At 37.0% G+C, this 23,518-nt stretch overlaps 1 protein-coding gene across 1 annotated transcript in view; it reads right to left on the bottom strand.

Moving 5' to 3' along the window:
* Positions 1–23,518, bottom strand: part of pkd1a (polycystic kidney disease 1a) — an 89,408-nt gene that overhangs the window by 53,340 nt on the left and 12,550 nt on the right. Inside the window, exons 2-10 of the mRNA XM_016514111.1 lie at positions 13,282–13,353; positions 11,940–12,008; positions 11,417–11,488; positions 9,067–9,230; positions 7,108–7,388; positions 6,315–6,708; positions 4,397–4,574; positions 280–352; positions 95–158 (exon numbers count right to left, since the gene is read on the bottom strand). Of these exons, the coding sequence (XP_016369597.1) occupies positions 95–158; positions 280–352; positions 4,397–4,574; positions 6,315–6,708; positions 7,108–7,388; positions 9,067–9,230; positions 11,417–11,488; positions 11,940–12,008; positions 13,282–13,353 (1,367 nt within the window). The remainder of the gene's footprint in view (positions 1–94; positions 159–279; positions 353–4,396; positions 4,575–6,314; positions 6,709–7,107; positions 7,389–9,066; positions 9,231–11,416; positions 11,489–11,939; positions 12,009–13,281; positions 13,354–23,518) is intronic.

The raw sequence follows: 23,518 nt of genomic DNA, 5'->3' as shown, positions 1-23,518 counted from the left end.
GGGTGTGTGTGTGTGTGTGTGTGTGTGTGTGTGTGTGTGTGTGTGTGTGTGTGTGTGTGTGTGTGTGTGTGTGTGTGTGAGTGAGTGTGTGTACCTCTACGCTCCCGGCGGGTGTGTTGGGCACAGAGGTGTGTGTCGCTGTGGGGCTGCTCAGAGGACTGTGGGAATGAAACACAGCGGTGCCCACCGTATACACAGCGGCATCAGGAACACGCACTGCAGACAAACACAGACATCTACAGCTGCTTATCAGGCGTCCAAATGCAACTGAAAAGGGACCTCCGAACCGTCCACCCAGCACAGGACACGGGGAGAGTACTGATCGCTCAAACCCAACCACACGCCGCGCTCCCTGCAATGCACACAAACACCGACAACATCATCACAAACGAGACCCCAGAGCTGTTTCTGGGCCTAAAAGAAATAGCTCCTTTAAAAAAGAGAATAAAATTATTATTATTTTTTTTTCACAGATTCGGAATGACATGAATAAACAATGACAGAATCATCACTCCTGGCCCAACTATTGCTTTTGCTCTCCATTTAATCTCATTAGCATCCAGGAGTAGGGACTGAGATTTTAAAGAGATGTCGTTTGTGATTTTTCTTTCCTATGAGCACACAGGATGTTAATGCAAGGCGAATGCGCTCTCAATGTTTTATGCATAGTGCGTTCGGAGCTTCAATAACCCTAATAAAGCAGCAGCCGAGGGGAATGTGTGCCTTAATGAACCCGACGGGACTCTGATCATTTTGAAGTTTCATTTGCCTTCAAACGAGACATAAAAATGGTGAATGAAACCAGAACCAAATAGGCCCCTTAGATCTTTGAGTTCAGCTCATGAAAAATGGGGGCAAAAACAAAAGTGTTGCGTTTATAATTTTGTTCAGTGTATATATCTTTTTTTTTTCTTTTTTTTTTTTTGAATAAAATGACAGGCCTTACCTTAGGGGATTTAAAACAAATTAGAGTTTATCCTAACTCTAAGAAATTATTTATGATGATTTTTAAGAACATTCTTCTGAAGAATTTGAATTATTTTTCTGTTTTGACTTTAAATGCAAGTATTTTTGTGAAAACAACATTTTTCCCCCGCCCAGACCGCCAGTAGTAATGCCACAGCCTTTGACAGGCCTATTACACCAAACACACACACACACACACTCATGGTTGTAACGGGCTGAAGCCAACATCTCACATCTGTAAAACTACAAACGAAAGAGAAGAAAAGAGAAGGGGAAAGAAAGGGACAAAAAACATGACTCTTTGCGCCAGAAAAGAAACAATAAAAAGTGGTCTATTCACTTGTGCATTCTTACATAAGACGTGTGTGTGTGTTTGGGGTATGTGGTCCATCTGCAGCAGGTTAAAGAGATAGAAAACACACTTCCTCCAACACTCGTTCTGTCTTGCTCTCTTTCTCTCTCGCTTTGGTCAGTGGAAGCTCTGCCCTCAAATTAATGATGGGTGTGGAACAGAAGACAGGAAACACTCTCTCACACACACACACACAGAACTAGCGTCTCCTCCCTCCTGGAGTGTAACGTATTTCCACAGCTGTGTTTCAGCAGATGTGCTACTTATTTTTTAGTTTTCACATTTTCTAACAAGTCGTGAAAACACTGAATGAATGTATGGTAATGATGTAGTGAGCAAAACAAATGAAAACTCTCTGATATTTGAGTTTCTTCTTTGTCTAGATTCCAGCAACATGAAGTGCGTCCTGCAACGCTTTTAAAAACTAGTGTGGAAGGAACATGTTTTTCCTTTTAGATTCCTCATTTAAAAAAATTAATTAATTAAAAATTAAAAATTAAAAACAAAATAAACGAATGAACTAAAAAAAACTAATAATTTAATACATAAATAAATGAATAAATAAATAACTGATCCAACCTATCAAATATTTTTTAAACTTTTAAATAAATGTATAAATAATGATCATTCTAAATCATCTTCTTAAAAATATTAAAAATACATGAAAACATATGAATAAATACATAAATAATTTTAACATTTAAAATATATAAATAAATAAAGATTCTACCAAATCATAAAAAAACATAAAATTTAACTATAATATATAAATATGTAAGTATCTAGGCATGTTTGTTGTGTTTTCTATGTCCTTTGTTCTATCCTTATGCTACTGTGCCATTGCAATCGTCAAGGAATTGTTTGTAAGAATTAATTTAAAATGCATAAAATGCATACAAATTAATAAATTTAAATTAATAAATAAAATGCTACAAACTATTTTCAGTATTTAAAGAATGAACCTTTATATCAAAATGTTTTTGAATATCATGAGAACTAAACTCAGTCAAAACAAATTAAGTATTGAAACTTTGAGTGGAAGTGTGTGTACATCAAGATGAAATATTTAGAAACATATTTGCAAATATCAGAATTATAATTGTAAGACTAGAGTATGATAGAAAAGGAAGCAGCACTGCCAGGGTTAATTCATCTATAGAGACGTTTGACTATCAGCATAATATCAGGTCCACATCCGAGCTAATGCTGCCTTCAGGCCTCGTCAGGATGATGGCTTTTACAAGATTAGCGCACATGAATACCTCCACAATGGCATTATTACCAGTGGGAAATTATTCCCTGAGATGGAAAAGTCAATCAAAGAATCTAGAGGAAGCAAATCGGTCATAATTAAGTTGTAATTGTGAATATCAACTGTGCAATTTAGGTTCTACACGTTTTGTGCACTGCTGGTGAATAATAACGATAATGATCGCCAGAAAGGACTTCCCATTTAGTCCAATCACGTCCAAATGTGCTATTTTTCGTTTACAAGCCAGGCAAATTTGAAATCATTTACCAAAATGGCTTGGAGGAAAGCAGTAGCTCATTCAACATAGCGGTGCTCAGAAAATACAATAATTTCATAATTGATGAATTTTTGCAACTTTAGCACGTGCAGTGAAACAATTCGTTTTGTATGAAGCGCTATATAAATAAATGTGACTTTGGACTTAAAGGGATAGTTCACCCAAAAATGAAAATGTGATGTTTATCTGCTTACCCCCAGGGCATCCAAGATGTAGGTGACTTATAAGTGCATTACCGCCACCTATCTCTCAAATGGACCATTGACACTCCTAATTGAGATTGTAGATAGAGTGTCAATGGTCCATTTGAGAGATAGGTGGCGGTAATGCACATATAAGTAAATCATGATATATAAATCAGAGGTAAAAAACGATATAAATACTGTTCAGTTTCTTGCACAGACCGATCGTTTCGTGTAAAATGCAGAAATTTTCATTATGTGCATTAATTACATTACATGCCGAAACAAAGGCCATGCATTTGCAAAAATAAAATAAAATGTTCTTACTCAGTATTTTTGTCTTTTCTAGTAGAAATATCAAAACATTTTAAATCACGATACATTTACATCACAAGCAAAATAACTTTAGATATCAAGTCCTGTTTTCTGAAAATGTATCAGAATTAAGTGGGTTTATGCTTGATGGAATAGTTCACCAAAAAATTCCAAATTGTTAAAATGTACTCACCATCAGGTCATCCGAGATGTAGATGAGCCTGTTTCTTCGTCAGATTTGGAGAAATGTAGCATTGCATCACTTGCTCACCAATGGATCCTCTGCAGTGAATGGGTGCCGTCAGAATGAGAGTCCAAACAGCTGTTTGTTTTATTGTGATGTTTTAATCAGCTGTTTGGACTCTCATTCTGACGGCACCCATTCACTGCAGAGGATCCATTGGTGAGCAAGGGATGCAATGCTAAATTTCTCCAAATCTGACGAAGAAACAAACTCATCTACATCTTGGATGGCCTGAGGGTGAGTACATTTTCAGCAAATGTTCATTTTTGGATGAACTAAAACTAGAAAAATAGGGGTAACAAAAATAAACTTAATTTAAAGGGAAAACGAGATCTTATGTTGTTTTGCTTTTCATGTTAAATAATTTTTTGCTCTATGTCTGTAATGGTTTCACACGTTCAATATTCTAATAAGACACTTTTTCACATTATAAGACATGTTTTTTGGTCTCCTTGTGAACTTCATCAAGTCTGCGTCTGGTCTTTGAATGTTCTGGCCTTTCTGTCTGTTACTGTGAGGAACTCACACATTTTCAGTCCTTTCACTGCAGGTCGTGAACTGGGCAACACTGAGAGTGACTTTAAAAGGTATTTCCCATGGTGCCCTGCTGCTGTTTCAGAGTGAAATTCTACAGGACTCGACGAGAGCGAAGAAAACGAGAGCGGGGTTCAAAAAGTGGCACAGGTATCAGTGGAAAATGTTGCATTGGCAGTGGGATTTAAAATGTTTAAATTTGGAATTAGCCTACAGATGTTTCGAAACAACAGTTGAAAAAGCATTTCAAGCTGTTCTACAGTTTCAGACTCACTGTGTGATTCGAGGGGCCAGAAGGTCCCGGACAGTTTGGGAATGCACCACGGCGAGCTCCCCCCCACGGGCTGAACAATTCCGACGTGCATCTGACCAGCTGACTTCCTCCGACACCAACAGGAAACAGCGGGATGAGTCAGCGTGATGGATCGCATCTGGCAAACACAGCGGCTCCGCTAAAGGGCCAGAAAGTTCAACTTAATAAATATTATTTATAATATATTTATAATATCTTTAGTGTCATATGATCCTTCAGAAAACATTTTCATATGCTGATTTTAACAGGCTGATTGAGAAAATCCCCAATTTTAATAATGCATAATTAATATTAACATTAAAAAACAATCAAACAAGAGCAAATATTATACACTCTAAAAAATGCTGGGTTAAAAACAACCCAATCGCTGGGTTTGTCCATATTTTACCCAGCACTGGGTTGTATTTAACCCAGCATTTTTTAGAGTGTATGCTAAATATGCTGAAAAAATTATAAAAACATGACCATAAAAAGCATATCAACATATCACTGAGATTTCAGTGCAACACTGTAATTCACTGTACAAATCACTGTTTATTTATTATAAACTTTTATGGATAAGTAATTTTATAAGTCATTAACCTATATTAAATGTCATCTGGGTCATTTTTAAATCTTATGTTTCGTTCATGGTTTTTGATGATCTCATTCAACCTTTTCATGTTGACGTCTAATTACATGAGAATCTACCAAGTGACAGATGATTGTAATCGGATGTTAACGACAAAATGTTTTAAAAGCTGATAAGCCTGTTTATTGTCTATGGTAAGTTGAATTAGGCATTGTTTTTCCCACAGTAAGTAAATCAGTAATGATTTCTTCTGCTTCTGTAACCCGTGTTCTTCTCGTCCCTCCTCTTGGGATCAGCGCAGTGCACTTTTATCTGTTCTCTCAAAGCAAACAATGACGGACAGATCTCTGCAGTGCTGATAAACAAACAAGAGAATCTTCACATGCCATCGCTCGACAGGGACAGCCATGCTTTGTGTAAGAGATGGGACGTTTATGGCTTGATAGATCATGAAAAGCAGGATATTTTGAGAGACAGTCCCATGGTCATTTCAGAGCATGTTACATCTGAGCTGTCCTGACATAACCGCGCCTGTGAGAATGTGTCATCAAGATTGTGCCAGTTTGTATGTGATTGTAAGTACAGTAGTGAGCTGCCTATCTAGACAGCATTTCAAGGCACATTCCTGACAAAAAGTCAGTTTTAAATCATTATGCTACAGCTGAGACACAATATGGCATTTATCCTTTGTGATAACAATCCTAAAATGCACTGGGATGACTATAGTGAAAAAAAAACTCTCCAAAATTGCGGAGGAATGTCTATTATGAATTGTATTTCATTCAGTACTAATAAACTGTTGATTAAAGTAGATTCATCTCATTAAAAATTATTTTATTCAATATAAAATCTGATGACAACAGTATCATAAATTGTTTCTTTAGCTCAAATCACAATAAATATATTTTTAGACCAATTATATTTGATTACTTTTGAATACACAACCAATTTCTAATGCTTTAATATGATATAATATGATATGATATAATATAATATGATATATTATATGATATGATATATGATATGATATATGATATAATATTTGGGATCAGTAAGATTTTTAGATGATTCTGAAAGAAGTGTATTCTGCTGCATTTATTTGATCAAAAATACAGTAAAAACAATAATATTGTGAAATATTATTACAATTTAAAATAACTGTTTTCTATTGTAATAAGTTTTAAAATGTAATTTATTTCTGTGATGCAAAGCTGAATTTTCAGCATCATTACTCCAGTCTTCAGTGTCACATGATCTTCAGAAATCATTCTGATATGTTTATATTATAGCATATATTTTGTCTTGTACCTCTTGCTATCTCACTTCCATCCTTCGTGATCCTCCAGTCCACGGTTACGCCCACTCCGCCCCAGTTGACCAGAGAAACCGCCTCCTCCAGGCTCTGATTGGCCACTATGAGTTCGGGGCAGTGGAGCTCGAGTCGAGGGGGCAGTTCCACGCTCACGTTCCCCTGCGCCACGATCTCCTGGTGACCTGCTGAGAGACTCACTTGAGCCTGGTACCGTCCCGGGACACCGTACTTATGCCTCGCCGTGGTGTTGGGTGTAGAGGTATTGACCCGGGGTGAAAGGTCACCGAAGTCCCATGAGAAAGAGGCAGGGAAGACGGACGAGGCGACAGACAGGACAGCCTCGGAATGAACAGACACACGGCGAGAAGGAAGAGAGGCGGAGAAATTCACCTGTGGGTAGAGAGCGAATTCAAACTCTAGCATTCAAAAGTTTGGGTTCTCAAATTCTAAAACTGGCAATGGTAAAGTATATACTTTTTAGTACGCAGTATGTCACTCTACCTCACAGCGCAATGCATTATGGGTAACATTACACCCAAAAAGTATGCATGGCTATATACTTTTTAAAAATCCCCCAGGAATTGTACACAATCCAGGTATTTTTTGTGAAATATTTATAGTGTACCATGATTTGAAATGCATTCATTCTAATCATGAAAACTATATAAAGCAAACACTATGTGAATTTGGTTTCAGCCCATAGGTGAGCTCATCTAAGTCTGAGTGACCGATCACATGAGTCTAATCAACTCTAGAGGAAGTTAACAACCTGAACCTCTTCACACAGACCTGAAACACGTCCTGCGCCACAGTCCAGCGGCACTCCTTCATGACCAGCGGGTCCGAGCACGCGGCCGAACACTGGGACTCGCTGATGTGATTGGGCTCTGAGTTGGTGCTGCACAGACACTCTCTCTGCTGACCCAGACCGCCGTAGAGCTGGTTCTCATGGAAGCATTTGGAGTTGCATTCCTCACGCGAGAACGAACCGGGAGTGGAGGAGGAGAAGATGACCAGCTCCACGCCTGCCGCATGCTCCTCGTCCTGTAGACAGCCCGCGTACGTCAGCCCTGAGAGATGACAGCGAGACAGCAACGGCCAATTCAAAGCTCGGAATCAAACGAAAATCTATGTACCATTTTCTAGAAATGTTACATTTGGTGTGGGCTAACCAACAAATGAAGGTAAGCAGGTAAAGGTAATGATTAGTGCTGAGTACTGACACAAATTTCACAATTCAAATCAATTTCGATTTACTAGCTTGCGATTCGATTCAATTTATGATATCGATTCATTTGGATATGGTAATGGTTAAAATGAACAACTGATTCATATAGAAACATTTCAATTGCACTTAAAGCTGCAGTCCGTAAGTTTTGCCTCTTTGTCGCCATCTCTGTTTGAAAACCTGGAATTGCAGCTGTGTGCGGAATTATTGAGTGATTACATGAGACATGATAGTATGTTGTACTGTTTCTTTTAACATTACTTCTGATGTTCATTCATGTTTATTTCATGCTGTAACTAGTATCAAAGAAGAGATGATCGGTTCACATTCGCTCCGCGCTGCCGCTTTAACTGTACAGGTAGATACAGCGATCTGTCAAGCCACAGAAAATGGTATTTATTGGTTGAATTTCGTAGTAAAATGCACAGAATTTGAAAGCTGAGAGATTGTTTCATATCAAAAGTAGAAAATAACAAATCATGCGCACATCAATACTGCATCATTTATCTCACGCTGAACAACAATTAATTACTGTATTTGCATGATTCTAAGGTTTGGGTTTAGGGTTGGGGTAGGTGTAGACGTTAATAAAACACAATCTAATAGGTAGCAAATTTAATTGATTGTGATTTTCCGGCCGTAGCTGTATCCCGTCAAGCCATCTACCTTATTTTTAATGTAAGTGTGGCCGTGGCCATTTGTAACTCAAGGCTTCCAGTTCCATCTGCTTCCAGTTTTCTTTAGATATCGATTCATCAAAATGAGAATCGATTAAAATTTGAGAGATCTTTATTTGCAACACATTAATTGCTTTCGGCTGCATTTGGAATATAATAGCAGAGTAGCACATTCTGTACAGTACACACTGAATACCTGCATACTATTTAAATAGCGTGTAAAACAACAGATGAGTTGGGCTAGCATACTAAAATACTACTCTTTAATATGTCTATTCAAATTTGTGTCAATACGTCATAAATAGAAAGCAGCAGCAGTTTTCTGCCGGGGATTTGTCGTGTCGCGCCACGCCACATCCAGTGTAGACAGCATCACTGATTATAATGAATTCTATAGTATTTTGTCGCGCCGCGCCACTTGCGTCCGGTGTAGACACGGTGTAACATTGGTTTTGCTTTGTTTCACAGAACTAATCGTTGCCTGGGTTGCGTACGTATGTGTGGGGCGGAGCTATCAAAATAGGGACGAGACCCTTTTGGGGTAGGGGCGTGTTTGTTTTGGTGATTTTAAATGTCAACATTGGCTACCAGAAATCACTTACCCCACCTTCAAGTTAAGGTTTAGTTGACTATAATAACCCTGACATGAAATTGAGCACATTGCTAATGGGATACAATTTCATGCAGTGCTGTATACTGTACACCTTAATAAATGAGGAAGGCTCATTTTGGACACAGTACGCATACTGCATACTACAGGAGCAGCACAAGTAGTGGGGTAGTATGTAAATGGCCTAAATACTTCAAGTAATACTTAAACTCAGGTGTGTTCCTGTCACTCACCGCAGGTGTGCACACTGACGTTGAGCAGCGGTTGGTTTTTCACCTCGGGTGGCCGGTCACAGAGCATAGAGTTGGGTCGCTTCACTCGAATGCCCTGGTCCTGCAGCCAGCTCACCAAGCGCACCAGCTTACAGTCGCAGACGAATGGGTTAAAGCTCAGATCTCTGCCGAAAGACAGAGGGAATAATTCATAGACTGGCATAGGCTGAAAACATTATATGGCCCTTATTTAAACAGCAAAAGCGTGATAGGGATAGTAATTTCAAGAGGACGTGAAGACCTGGGGTTTTGCTTAAGCCTTGTTTTATTTGACATGTACACAAATGATGGTAAGGCAGCGGCGGAGCAATCTGTCACCGCAGACTCACTATTTTATCAGTCCAGGAAACACAACACACGCTCTAATCTATAATTATAGTGGAACTGAAAGACGTTGACCAGGGAATTTTAATCGGTGTATGAAAGCCCTACTTGAAAAGTCACAGAGAAAACGCTATACTAGAAAATTAAGCTTTAGCAAATTGAAAAACGCCAACAGAATTTGGATAAGGCCATTTAACCATTTGATATGTGAATATTAAATCAATATTAAGGGAAAAGAATTTTAATCTTTCTTTTAACTATAATCACTATGATTTGGCAAAGGTTACTGTAATAAAATAGACTTTTTAGGACCATTAAGGTTTCCTGACATCATTTTCATGACAATTAAGCACATTTTCTCTTAAAATTATCATTATTGTAATGCAGTAATAAAAATCATCCTGTTTGGAAAGTACTTTTTAAATAAAATCAGCATAAATTAAATTCAGTACAAATACTACTACCAACAAATACTAACTGTAGTTTGCAATTTAAATATTATATTATGACATACTTTACTGAGTATATTCTATGTCAGTTTTCTATTTATTTTTCTATTTATATAGACTTGAGTGCATCTGGTTGATTTGCAATAAATAAAATAAAATAAAGCGTCTACTGCAATAAAAGATGCCAAGATATTTTATTTAGTATTATTTAATTTATTCAGGTCCTCATAAATAAATAAAAATAAAATACCACAATAAAAGATGATGCTGTATGATTTAAATTGCTATTGTACAAATGTAAGTTAACATAATGGGAGCATTTGTACTAAATCTAATTTATGCAAACTTTATTTAAAATGCATTGTGTCCAGACATATTTTCATTACTTCATTATAGTAATGAGTCTGGACAGAAAAAAAAAAACAAAACACAGAATATAATGTCAAGAAATCTTAATAGTCCTAAAAAAAAAAAGCATCATTATCATTGCGGAATATATATATACATTTTTTTTTTTTATGTGACCAGGTTATTTCTTCGTGAGATTCACCCATTTATCTTGTCACTTTTAAAGCATTAATATGCATAAACAGGAGTTTGCAATTAGAAATTGTATATTTGTGTGTGCGTATTTAACGAAACGGTTGATTTCAGTGCAATGGACATCTTTTCTAATGACAAGACAGGAACGAATCGCTGACACACACAGTGAGCTGTCAGTATAACGTCTGGATGCTGTACTCAGAGCTCTGGGTGTGTCTGTTACTGGATCTGACATAATGATGCCAGAACAGATCTTCTGCTGAGAAATGCACTACATAAGGCACAGGGGCGTAGCCATCATTTCAGAAGTGAGGGGGACAGAAATGTTATATATAAAAAAAAAATTTAAAAAATTATATATATATATATATATATATATATATATATATAAAACATTACAATATACAAATAAACCATATTGTCGCAATCGTATGTTTAAAGTCTTCATGTTTCCAAACGTTTCTGTTTTTCTGAAAACAACTGTTTTCATACAGGTATAGCTGGACGCTTTTGTCCATATTAGGAATTTCCTCGTACGACTTTCTGCGCGAGAGCGCCCTCCGGCTACGAGTATGATTGAAACATACACTGCATGAGTGTTTAGCGCTCCGCGATGTTCATCTCGGCTTATTCTGTGTCCGAATAAAACATCAGATCATGCACAGACTATCCTGTCTCTTTGAATTTAAATCTATATTTATTCACACCGGCTCTTGAAAACCTCTATGCGAACACACTTGCCCGAAAAAGTGCGGGGGACGAATTTACGTGATATTAAAAGTGGGGTGGACACGTCCCCCGCGTCCCCCGCGTAATCTACGCCCCTGATAAGGCAGACGCGGCACACTGTTTGCTGCTTGGGTTTAAACTGGCGCATCAGTATTTAGATCTAGACTAGTTTTCAGGTTTAGATTCAGGTCATTCAGCTTCTTTTTTTAGGTTTTGAAAGTTTTGAGAACACAATATTTGAAACCCGTGTGCGTAGTTATACTCACATTGTAGTTAAATTCAATAAATGATCACACATTCGTTCCTCGATGGTGGTGATCTGGTTGTTGCTCAAATCTCTGAAAGACAAAAATCAAATGGATATTATTGCTCATGCAGCCTCTCGTTTTTCCTTCTTTCTAAGTCCCTTCTTTCTTTCCCTCTCAGTATAATCGTTCCCTTGTTCAGCCGTTGGAGCAGCATATGGAAAAGTTCTGGAGTGATTTTGGTGTACCAGACGTGTGTGTGTGTGTGTGTGTGTGTTAGAAACGCTGTAGTTGAAGTGCATGTCTGTTACTGTTCACACAACAAAGATAAACATCTGGATACATGACTGATTCACTTTGTATTTATTTTGCTTTTGTTTGAGCTGAAAGAGTGGAGTGTGTCCGGTTGATTCGCGTTCAGCTTCTTCAGCGTTTGACTCTGTGGTTCGGGAAAGACTCCAGAAAGATCTGCCTACACATTCTCACCATATGAGCTCAAAACCGTCGGGAACTAGACCATACTGCCGCCCACACGCACACTTACAGCACAGCTAACGGCCCACAGTCGAAGATCCCGCGAGGAAGAGTGACCAGACGATTGCTCTGAAGATACCTGAGGAAAAGAGAAAACAGGAAAGACTTGCATGAGTCTGGCTAATTAATGTTCAGTTCCCCATAAATGAAAAAAAATTTTTTTTTTTTATAATAATAATAATAATAACAAATAATTAAGATTATATTATATTATATTAATATAACTTAATTTAAATATTTTCCAGTCCTCACAATAAAATGTCGGCTGCAATAAAAGATGTCATGTTACTCATAAGAAAATAAAATACTTAATAATAATAACAAAAACAACAACAACAATAATTTGATTTCACATTTTTTAAATTATTTTAAAATAACTACATAAATATTTTCCAGTCATTAAAATAAAAATGTCTACTGCAATGAAAGATGCCACAATATATTTAATATTATTTAATTTATTCAGTTATTCATAATAAAATACATTATTATTAATAATAAATAAATAATAAAAATAACTTGTTCATTTAGTATTTTAATTAAGTTTAATATAACTTAATTTAAATATAACAATTTAAATATTTTCCAATCATTAAATTCATTAAAATAAAAAGTCTACTGAAATAAAAGATGATACATATTATTATTTATTTGTTCAGTTACTCATAATAAAATGTTTTATTATTAATAATAATGATAATAATAAAAATAATGAAGAAATTTATTTCACATCTAGATTTTGTCTTTTAGAATTTTAATTAAGATTATTTTAATATAATCAAATTTAAATATTAATTGAACTTAATTTAAAATTTCCAGTCATTCATTAAAGGGGTCATATGATGCGATTTCAAGTTTTCCTTTCTCTTTGGAGTGTTACAAGCTGTTCGTGAATAGATAAGATCCCTAAAGTTGCAAGGTTGCCGCAAACCCGTCGGACGCTCCTTCGTCGAATCCGCCGGCCGCGCCGTTCAATCAGAGCACACCTTGCTTTTCAGACCGATGAGTTTTGTAAAAATCGACGCGTTTCAGAAAGGTGGGGCATAGAGGAGAAACAATAATGTACAGTGGAAGGAAAATAATGTGTTTTGAACCTTAAACCGCATAAACACATTTCATTACACCAAATACACCAAATAATGTTCTTTTTAGCAACATCATATGACCCCTTTACAATAATTTTTTTTGCTTTTTTGCTTTAACAGAAAGAAACACACTCACGTTTACACCAGACCACCTATTATACAAGCACCAGACCACCCACTACAGACGTACGTGAATGACTGCGTCTCAAGCACACGCACAAACACAAACACACACACACGCTCACGCACGAGAGACGTGGCACTTACAGCTCCTTGAGGGCGGTGAGGTGATCAAAGAGGCTGGAATCCACAGAGGCAATGTGGTTTCTGGATAGATCTCTGCAACAGAAGCCAGAAAGAGATGCTTAGAGATTCACACACACACTCAAACTCTAGACAAACACTGCAGAAACCTGTTCATGAAGTTAGCCGTTTCAAACCCATATGACGTCCCTTCTTCTGTGAAACTAGCTGTCGAGCTCCAAAAAGAAAGCATCACAAAAGTAGTTTGTGACTTGTGCACGACATTACAAGCATCATACAATGGTTTCGTGCGAGGAACAGATGAAATGTAAAATCTTCCGTAGCTCTAAAATTGCTCATTTGTGTACTTGTGTTATGGCACTTTTTTGGACCATGACAATCTAAATCACTGTACACTGGTGTAGAAAGAAAGAAAGGCATACAGCTTTTTTAAACCAAGATTTCTGGGTAAACCAAGCATTGAAAATGAACGTTACTCATTGTCCATTGCATTCACAATCAACTATTTACTGCTTCTTTAAGGAACCAGTATGGTAATCTTAAGATGAAAGATTTTAATATTTGAATCTAAATTAACCATATAGTGCAATCCCAAAACAGGCAAAAAAAAATGTTATACAAGTTTGGAAATATTTTTTTATGTTTTTGAAAGAAGTCTTTTATACATATCAAGGCTGAGTTTATTCAATCAAAAATACAGTAAAAACACTAATATTGTGAAATATTACTACATTTTAAAATAGCTGTTTTCTATATGAATACATTGTAAAATGTAATTTATTCCTATGATATAAAACTGAATTTTTAGCATCATTACTCCAGTCTTCAGTGTCACATGATCCTTCAGAAATCTTTCTAATATGCTGATTTGCTGCTCAATAAACTTTTATTATAGTTAATGTTGAAAATAGTTGTGCTGCTTCATATTTTTGTGGAAATTGTGACCTTTTTTCAGGATTCTTTGATGAATAGAAAGTTCAAAAGAACAGCATTTATTTGAAACAGAAATCTTTTGTAACATTATATAAATGTCTTTACTGTCACTTGTGATCAATTGAATGCATTCTTTTCTTGCTGAATAAAACTATTCAGTTCTTTCAAAAACATTATTCACCAAACTTTTGTACGGTACAGAATTAGATATGTATTATACAAAGAATTAATTATTAAAACTGTATATTTCTTAGACTCAAGTTCACATATCATCACCCATGATGCAAAGTACAAACAGAATCAGAATAATGGACCAATCAGCATCAGTCTTTCCCATTAACACACCAATCAATTAAACCAATAATGCAATCTGTACAGCAGACAGGCGTCAGGCACATGTGTGTGTGTGTGTGAACTGTTCCCAGAAGGAAACATCTGTCCATTCCAGACAGACTGTGCAAGAGAGGAGGAGGAGTTTTACTCGACTGACCGTCAACACTGTTAAAGAGCCTCTGCTAAAGTCATCATTGTGTCAGTTCCTCACTAATAGGAGGCGTTCTTACACATCATCACGTTACATAACACGGTGTGCACGTTTTTGTGACATATGAGGACACAGATTTGTATAATGACATTGGTACGACATTGGTATTACAAGGAGAAGGTGACTTATGAGGACATTACCCCATGTGCCCATTTTTCAAAACGCTTAGAAATCATACAGAGTGAGTTTTTTTGAGAAAGTAAAAATGCAGAAAGTTTCCTGTAAGGGGTAGGGTTAGGTGTAGGGCAATAGCACATACAGTTTACAGTATAAAAACCATTACGCCTATGGAGAGTCCCAACAATTCACAAAAACAAACATGTGTGTGTGAGTGTGTGTGGAACTATGGCAACAAATCTGAACGTTATCAGCGGAAAGTGAATGAAAGCGGAGCGCTGTGCTCTTCTGGCATGTGTGTCAGTCACTGAGGGACGTGTGTATTTTCAGCAGATTTACATCGGGTTGTGTAAAGGTCTCGGAAAGTTTGTTCAAGCATCTGCAATGGAAAGTAATATCTTCAGCTCCCAGTCATGAGATGTTGGACAGTTAACAGCTGAGAAATCACAGAAAAACTTCTGCCGTAAGGTTATTTTTAGTTTATCTGAGTTTATCCTGATCAGGATGCAAAGTTGATTGTGTAAGTGTGCTGTCATAGTCCTGTTTCTGACAGTAACAACTTCTATAAATGAATAAAAAAAATAATAATAATTGATCATTTAATTTTTGTACACCCAACACTAGAACACCAAGGTCATTGAATATTCATAAAATGAAATAAATAAATAAACCTTGAATTCAAGTTGCTTTGGATAAAAGTGGCTGTCAAATACATACAAAAATAACAAATTAAGATAAAATATTTACAATAACTATATTAATAAAAATATGTATGTAATCATTCATTTAAATTAAGGGATTCATATTCATCAAGATGCAAATTTGATTGTGTAAGTATGTCGTAGTTCTGTTTTTGACAGCAAAAACATCTATAAACAAATAAATAATAAAAAATAATTGAATACCTTTAGCCCAAAAGGTAAAACACGATCATGGGTTCAACTTCCCAGGATATCCATGAACTGATTTTAAATAAAAAAATATATAAAAAATAAACAAACAAACCAACCATGAATTTAAGTTGAGTTGGATAAAAGTGTCTGTCGAATGCACATAAAAATAGAATAAAATATCAAATCATTATATAAATTTTTATAATAATACATAAAAAAAGATTATGTATATAAACATTGTTTTAAATGATGAGTTTTTTTTAATTGCATGCAAAATGAATTATAATGCCACTGCTAAGATGCTAAATCATTTCTGTACACACTGTTTCTGCAGCTTAGTTTTAAGCATATTCACACCATGCTTAATGCTAAATTAACATATTTTTACCTCAAGTCAAGTCCATTTTTTAATATTGGGTTAAGTGAAGTTTCACTTTTGAAGCACTTTTAGCACTTCTTTTAACCCAAATTGCAGGGTTACACAAAAAACTAGTTGTTTAGCATCAGACAACCAATCATAATCTAAACAATGCTTGCCACTTTAAAGGGGTCATATGATGCGATTTCAAGTTTTCCTTTCTCTTTGGAGTGTTGCAAGCTGTTCGTGAATAGATAAGATCCCTAAAGTTGCAAAGACTAAAGTCTCAAACCCAAAGAGATATTCTTTATCAAAGTTAAGACTTGTCCACGCCCCCCTAAAACGCCTCGTTTAAACACGCCCCCACATGTCTATGTCACTGTGTGGGAAGATTTGCATAACGCCGCCCAAATGTTCACGCAAAGAAAGAAGGCGTAACTTTTATTCTCACTGTAGTATTGTTGCTGCTGCCGCCGCCATGTTGTGGAGACGCTGTGTTTTGTTGTGAAAGCGAAACTACTTTGTTTGGTCTTCCAAAAGAGGACACAACTAGAAATCAGTGGTTAAGTTGTATTTACAACACTGTTCCAGAACAGTTCAACCCAAACATTTGTGTGTGGGCAACGCATTTTACGGAGGATGAGGACTGTTTCCTGAGAGTAGCCTACAATGCCGGTGTTCTGACAAATAATGCTGACTCACAGCCTGTAAGTACGCTTTCATATTTACAAATCGACGCGTTTCAGAAAGGCGGGGCATAGAGGAGAAACAATAATGTACAGTATGTGGAAAATAATGTGCTTTTTGAACCTTAAACCGCATAAACACATTTCATTACACCAAATACACCAAATAATGGTTTTTTTTAGCAACGTCATATGACCCCTTTAAATATTCATGAACTTACAGCCACACAAACTTTAACATGATGGACAAGCAGTTACAAAAGGTCACGTATTGCTTTGGAGATTTCTCTCTTTATTTGTATGTCGTTCCTTCATGTATTTATTTGAGTTTATTGATTGCAGAAGGAAGATGATTTCCACACAGGCTTCAGTGTTTCTGCGCCTGATTGCTGGAAAAACGAACGGCAGGACGGCCGCTGGAATATGAAGTAGCTCTCACGTGTGGCTCAGATTTTCCATGCAGCGTTTGAAAAGGCTTGATTTAGCATCCAGATTCACTTCAACAGACAAGAGCGGATTGTGGTTCTGCTGTTTTTCTTCTGTGAGTTCTGGACAGAGAGACGGGGACTGTCTGACTGCACACTTACTTCATAACTACAGCTGGAAGGAAAGCTCACAAAGTAACCACTAACCAAAGGGCACCAAAAAGTATCATGGACATATACCATAATCTGCATACATAAATACTATGGTCCATAAATATGTTAAAGAAGTAGATCACCCAAAAATGTCAATGTACTCATCCTCAGTTCATCCAAAATGTAGTTTTTGATGAATTTTTTTCATCATATTTGAAGAAACTTAGCATTCCATCACTTGCTCCCCAGTGGATGCTCTGCAGTGAATGGGTGCCGTCAGAATGAGAGTCTAAACAGCTGATAAAACATCACAATAATCCACAAGTAATCCAAAATTTTACTGTATTTTCACCACTAAACTTTAAATCAAACAGTCCTTCCTGTGTTAAAGAGTTTCTGTGTGACCATTCCCAAGTCACTGGAAGATCCAACTATGACATCATGCTTCCAAAAAGAGGTTTCTAATGATGTCATAGAGAAGATCCTCACGCATGAGATCAGAAAACATCCTGATTCACAGCCGGTATGAGTGTGGAAATGGGGTATTATGACAAATCCATAATCACAATAACATGAGCTATTCATTTTAGAGTCAAAATAAAGTTACTGCAGCGCATGAACACAGAACGCAGCCCTCGTTACTTCCCTCTCTGTAACATAAAACACCAGTGTGCGGCCTGAACATGACCATATAAGCATGACCTCTTCGGTTTATATTAGCAGAAGTTAGGCTCCTGTGTGCAGCTCCGCAACAGAGCCCAAGCCCCTTGGCGGAGCTGCGCGAGGGAGTCAGTGGGCGACATATGGTTCTGCTTTACTCTACCAGGCGTGCTGATTTCACCTTATAAGGGCCGAAGGGCCGTCTGGTGCCACTTCCAGTAGGAGAGAGAGAGTGAAACGGACAGAAAGAAAGATGGCAATACAGCCCAGAGAGTGTGTTTCATTCCACGGCTGGAGAGATTCATATCAGCCTCTATAGCCCGAAGAAAGACTGGAATATGGAGGGAATATGACAGAAGAAGTCATAGTCATGTCAGTTTTTCCCTAAAATTCTTCCTGTAAAACTCGTCTACACTGGACTATACAATGTTCTGGTTTTGTTGCGTCACGTCGCTCACTCTTAGTGTAGAAAAGTTATGTTCAGAATGGAACACTAGTATACTCAGTATGCAATTTAAAAACAAAAAAATGTGCTAATGGTAACATTTCTAATTGTAGTATGCTACATTTTGGTCACAAAATCCCCCACTGACTTGTTTATATCTGCACATTATTAAATGATCATCTCCGAAAAAATATTGCCAAAATTCAGCCATTTTTAATCCAGCTGTCATCTCAGAACAATTACGGTTATTTTGCATCTAAGTTTGCACAAAAATTACGTCTGGTAATATGATCAAATTTTGAAAACAGTTCTGTAGAATCATGGCACATTTCTGGTTCAAGTGCACTGCTTTTCACAACAAAGTTAGCATACTGTGCACAGTATACACAAGGCAGAAATCGTACGAGTAGTATGGCAGATTGCTACGCTATTCTGAATATTTTTAGAATACTACGTAGTATACTATCTACTTACTGTACTACGTAGTATGTGAAACTGTACACAATATGCAACAATAAATGTCTAAAACCACAGTATGCTACATTTGTATTCCAGTTTTGTGAGAAAAATCTTACAGTTTGTTAATCCAACCAAGTTGTTTCTGATTTAATCGTCACACTGGTGATGGAAGGTCAAATTGAGTGCAGTGCATTCTGGGACATAGTATCTGGCACTCTGGCAAATGCAGTAGATTAAATAGGTATTCTATGCATAAAGAAATTTTGCATATTGTGCACAGTATACATACTGCACTCTAAAAAATGCTGGGTTAAATACAACCCAGTGCTGGGTAAAATAGGGACAAACCCAGCAATTGGGTTGTTTTGAACCAGCGGTTGGGTTACTACCCAGAAGGTTGGGTTAAACATTTAATCAAACCACTGGGTCAAAACAGCCCAATTGCTGGGTTTGTCCCTATTTTACCCAGCACTGGGTTGTATTTAACCCAGCATTTTTTAGAGTGTGCAGAAGTAGGATGAGTAGCATGGTAGTATGCTATTGTGAAAATATCCATTAGCTTTGTTTGGAAATTGAACTATTTGCAACTATATACTGTATACAGTCTACTGCCTACTATTTGCATTTTTTGCATTGCATTTTATATTGCACTTTGCAAATGTAGTAGATTAAACAGGTATTCTATGCATAATGACATTTTGCTTACTGTGCACTGTATACATGCTGAATACTGCAGAACTAGTGTAGTATGGCAGTATGTGATTGTGAACACAGCCGTGGTGTTAGACGAAAGCCGTGGATGAGGATGAGGATGACAACACTGACCATTGCCATGAGCATTAGGCAGAGGAGAGCCGTAATTGCCACGGCAACACTGCCAAACCGCAATTGGCTGTAACCACGGTTACACACTAACCCACTAAACAACAGTCTGTCTGTTGTGGCCGAGTCTGAAAAAAGCGTAAGGGTAGGAAGAGGGGGGAAAGAGAAGAAAAAGGAAAGAATTTTATGGTGCGCTCTGTTTTGTTTATGTTCGAAATTTCAGAAGGAGGGGGCCGACGATTCTGGCCAGCGCTCGTGTGTGTGACTGTGTGTGTGTGTTATCACGTATCTCATTTATTTAAGTGAGTGTGTGTATAAATAAGAGCCAAAACGTACGTGTGTTTGTGTAAATATTAAGTCTGAGTGAGTGTGTTTATGTATGTGTGTATTTGGTCCTGATAAGTACCAGAGTGGTACCATAACACCTCGGGGCTTTCAGTGAACAATCGCCCACTGTGAGCTTCTCACATCTGGCTTTATTCCTCAGCTGCGCTCTCTGGATCTGTCTGACCCGGGCAGGGCACCTCATTCTGGGCTCATATGTGGCAGAGCGGCCCCTCTCCTCCTGTATATTAAAGTATATCTATAAGTGGCATTTCTCTCATCCAACCATCTTAAATGGATCTCGTCACAATGAGATTGCATTGAAGAACATCTACGATTCTGTCTTGGCCAAAAAGTAGGTATCTTAGGAGACACTTTGATGGCAGATTATACAGACATTTGTTTGTAATAACTGTCAGTCCTTCACAGTAAAAAGCTCTTTGCTCTGTCCTTCTCAGGACATCGTGTGCATTTTAACTCTGCCGCTGCATGAGCTATCTGGATCCAAGCTGGCTCTCGCAAACAACCGCAAACCTACAGACGTGCATATATACGACACGCGTGTAAACAACCCGAGTCACAGTCAAACAACATCAAACGTCATCTGATCTCAAGATGTTTAAAACGCCTGTAACAGACTGACACACTAGACAGGAGCACACACATACGCACACGCACACAGTGATGGCTATCATCTTAAAGAAAACTGCCTTTTTGCTTTCTTAAAATTCTGTTATCGCTAACATAGCTTACAGAGCTAGAGCTTTAAGAGTAACAAGCGTTCTGTGCATGTACTTAGCAGTGTGTGAGAGATCTAATGGAGATCACACATAATATCACACCTATCAAAACAACACACACACTTGGTGCAGGGGCCGACCACAGAGCAGCTGCACAATGACTCACTGAATCATTTGTGGACTGATAGATTGACTCACTGAGCCAGAGAATCATTTGCTGCATGAGTCGCTGACTCACTGTTTGTACAGCCAAGATGACTCTGAATCAACGAAGCCGAACCACCACAAAGGCACCTCAGAAGTGTGTTTATATCCAAAAGTGACTCCATATATTGGTGAAAACTCCCTCCTTACCGGATGAATTTCAGAAGGCCTGTCAAGAACACGCCCAGGTTATATTTCAGCCCAATGGAAAGAAACAAGAAATTATGTTTTGCATAACAAAACGGAAGCCTGTTTCTTAATTTGCTTTGTGATATTTTCATGGCAATTAAGCATATTTTATTTCAAACTCTCATTTACCTAAAAAAAAATCTAATTCACATTAGTGTAATGTTAGAAAAATATTTAAACTGTAATATATTTATACATAATAATCAATTTTGCTGTAGTGCATTTAATTGAAATAAAAAAATAACAGTAATTTTAGTACTTTACTAAAATATTCAAATAAATAAATACAGAATTTATAATTTTTTTAACTATTATTTTAAAATATTTTTAATGTAAAAATTTAAAATGTACTTATAAAAAGTATATAAATATAAATATATAAATACTTGTTCTCGCTCTATAAATAATACATCTATAAAATATATCATATAAATAAACATTTCATTAAAAAAATTTCAGAAATATAAAAATTTAAAGTTAAATGTTTGGGAATGTCAATTTAATGTAATAATGCAAAATATTGTCTTGAAATGTTTTAGTACTATTTTTTTTTCTTTAAGCAAACTATACGTTTTATTTTCCAGTAAAATATGGCTAAGATATGTTTTACTGAGATTTGCCATTCCATTCAATTTCATTAAAAAACACAACCATTCTTCGCGTCTTGATATTAAAAAGTTAAATAAACTGTCAACAAACTTCAAAGTTCACACCACAATGTCCATCCAGACATTTTACTCAAACTAAACAGCAAAAATTCACACATTAACATATGACCGCCCACATTTACCTCAACACCTATTCAGCGACATACAGGTTAGCCAATCATAACAGAGATCATCCATATACAGTAGTCTTAAAGATACAGTAACACACACACACACAAACATCCTGCTTGGTGGAAGGTGGAAAACATTTGTGAACCTCAGGAACAAATGTGAGATGTGACCAAACTGTATTCACAGCCGACCGTCCCACACAGTAGGCAAAAATATTTCAGCTCCAACTTTATTTATACAGTTCTATTGCATAACGTGTTATTTGCTCTTACACGACCCCTTTAAATCCTCTCAGCAGGAGAAGCCCAGCTGTCTGGAGAACAGAGAAGAAAACATCAGCAGAGAGAGACAGAGAAAAAGCTCCAGACACAGGAAGTAGAGGCTCAAGGATCTGGAGCAGAGAGGAAGTCATCGACTGGAGACAGAGCGAGATTGAGAAAGTCAGAACGAGTGTGTTTATATGCGTGAAGCGCTCATTTATATCTGCTGTGAACTGTGTAAATGTTCTGCTGTGGAAATGACGTACATATGTATGTAAATGTTCAATGAAGTCCATAGTCTTTAATTCTCAACAGTGGGTTTTTTTTTTTCGTTAACCAAAAGTAAAACTATTAAAAACATTTTTGGTAATTAAATAAAGTTGAAATAAAATATAAATATTGGTCACACTTATAGTTGCAAATGGAAATTTCCGGAAACTTTGGGAAATTTTAGGAATTTTAAAAAAATTTATGGAAAGTTTCTGGAAATTTTCCGCCCCTTTGCAACCGTAGTCATACTTTTAGTTTGGGGACCAATTCTTACTATTAACTACGACTTTTACCTCGGTAAACTCCTAATTTGCTAGATAGTAAGGTAGTTGTTAAGTTTGGTTTAAGGGATATAAAATATGGTCAGACAGAATAAGGCATTTATATGTGCTTTAAAAGTACTAATAAACAGCCGATATGCTAGCAATATGCATGATAATAAGCAACCGGAACAAAAGAAGGCTTCAGGCAAGAAGTAGGACCCGTGTAAATATCGGATCAGCTTTCCAGCGCTGGAGAGAACTTAAAATTTACCTGCGATCGGACGCCGAGGTTGCTTTGTTTCTTCTCGATAGGCGAGTAACACCGTGTCTGCGCCGCAACAGCTAAAGTCTGTCTAGTACACTGGACACGACAAAGCGACCGTTGAAAATCATTTGAAATTTGTGTCAATACGTCATGAATTGAATAGGGATTTCTCGTGCCGCATCCAGTGTAGACCATAGATATGTATATACTGTATATCTATGGTGTAGACAGCATCACTGATTATAATGAGTTTTCGCGCTGCGCCACTCGCATCCAGTGTAGACACGGTATAACATTGGTTTTGCTTTGTTTCACAGAACTAATCGTTGCCTGGGCTGCATACGTATGTGTGGGGCGGAGCTATCAAAATAGGGACGAGACTCTTTTGGGGTAGGGGCGTGTTTGTTTTGGTGATTTCAAATGTCAACATTGGCTACCAGAAATCACTTAC

The sequence above is a fragment of the Sinocyclocheilus rhinocerous genome, unplaced genomic scaffold, assembly GCF_001515625.1.
Source record: "Sinocyclocheilus rhinocerous isolate Xijiao unplaced genomic scaffold, SAMN03320098_v1.1 scaffold836, whole genome shotgun sequence".
Lineage (NCBI taxonomy): Eukaryota > Metazoa > Chordata > Actinopteri > Cypriniformes > Cyprinidae > Sinocyclocheilus > Sinocyclocheilus rhinocerous.
This window is presented reverse-complemented; position numbering and strand designations above follow the sequence as displayed.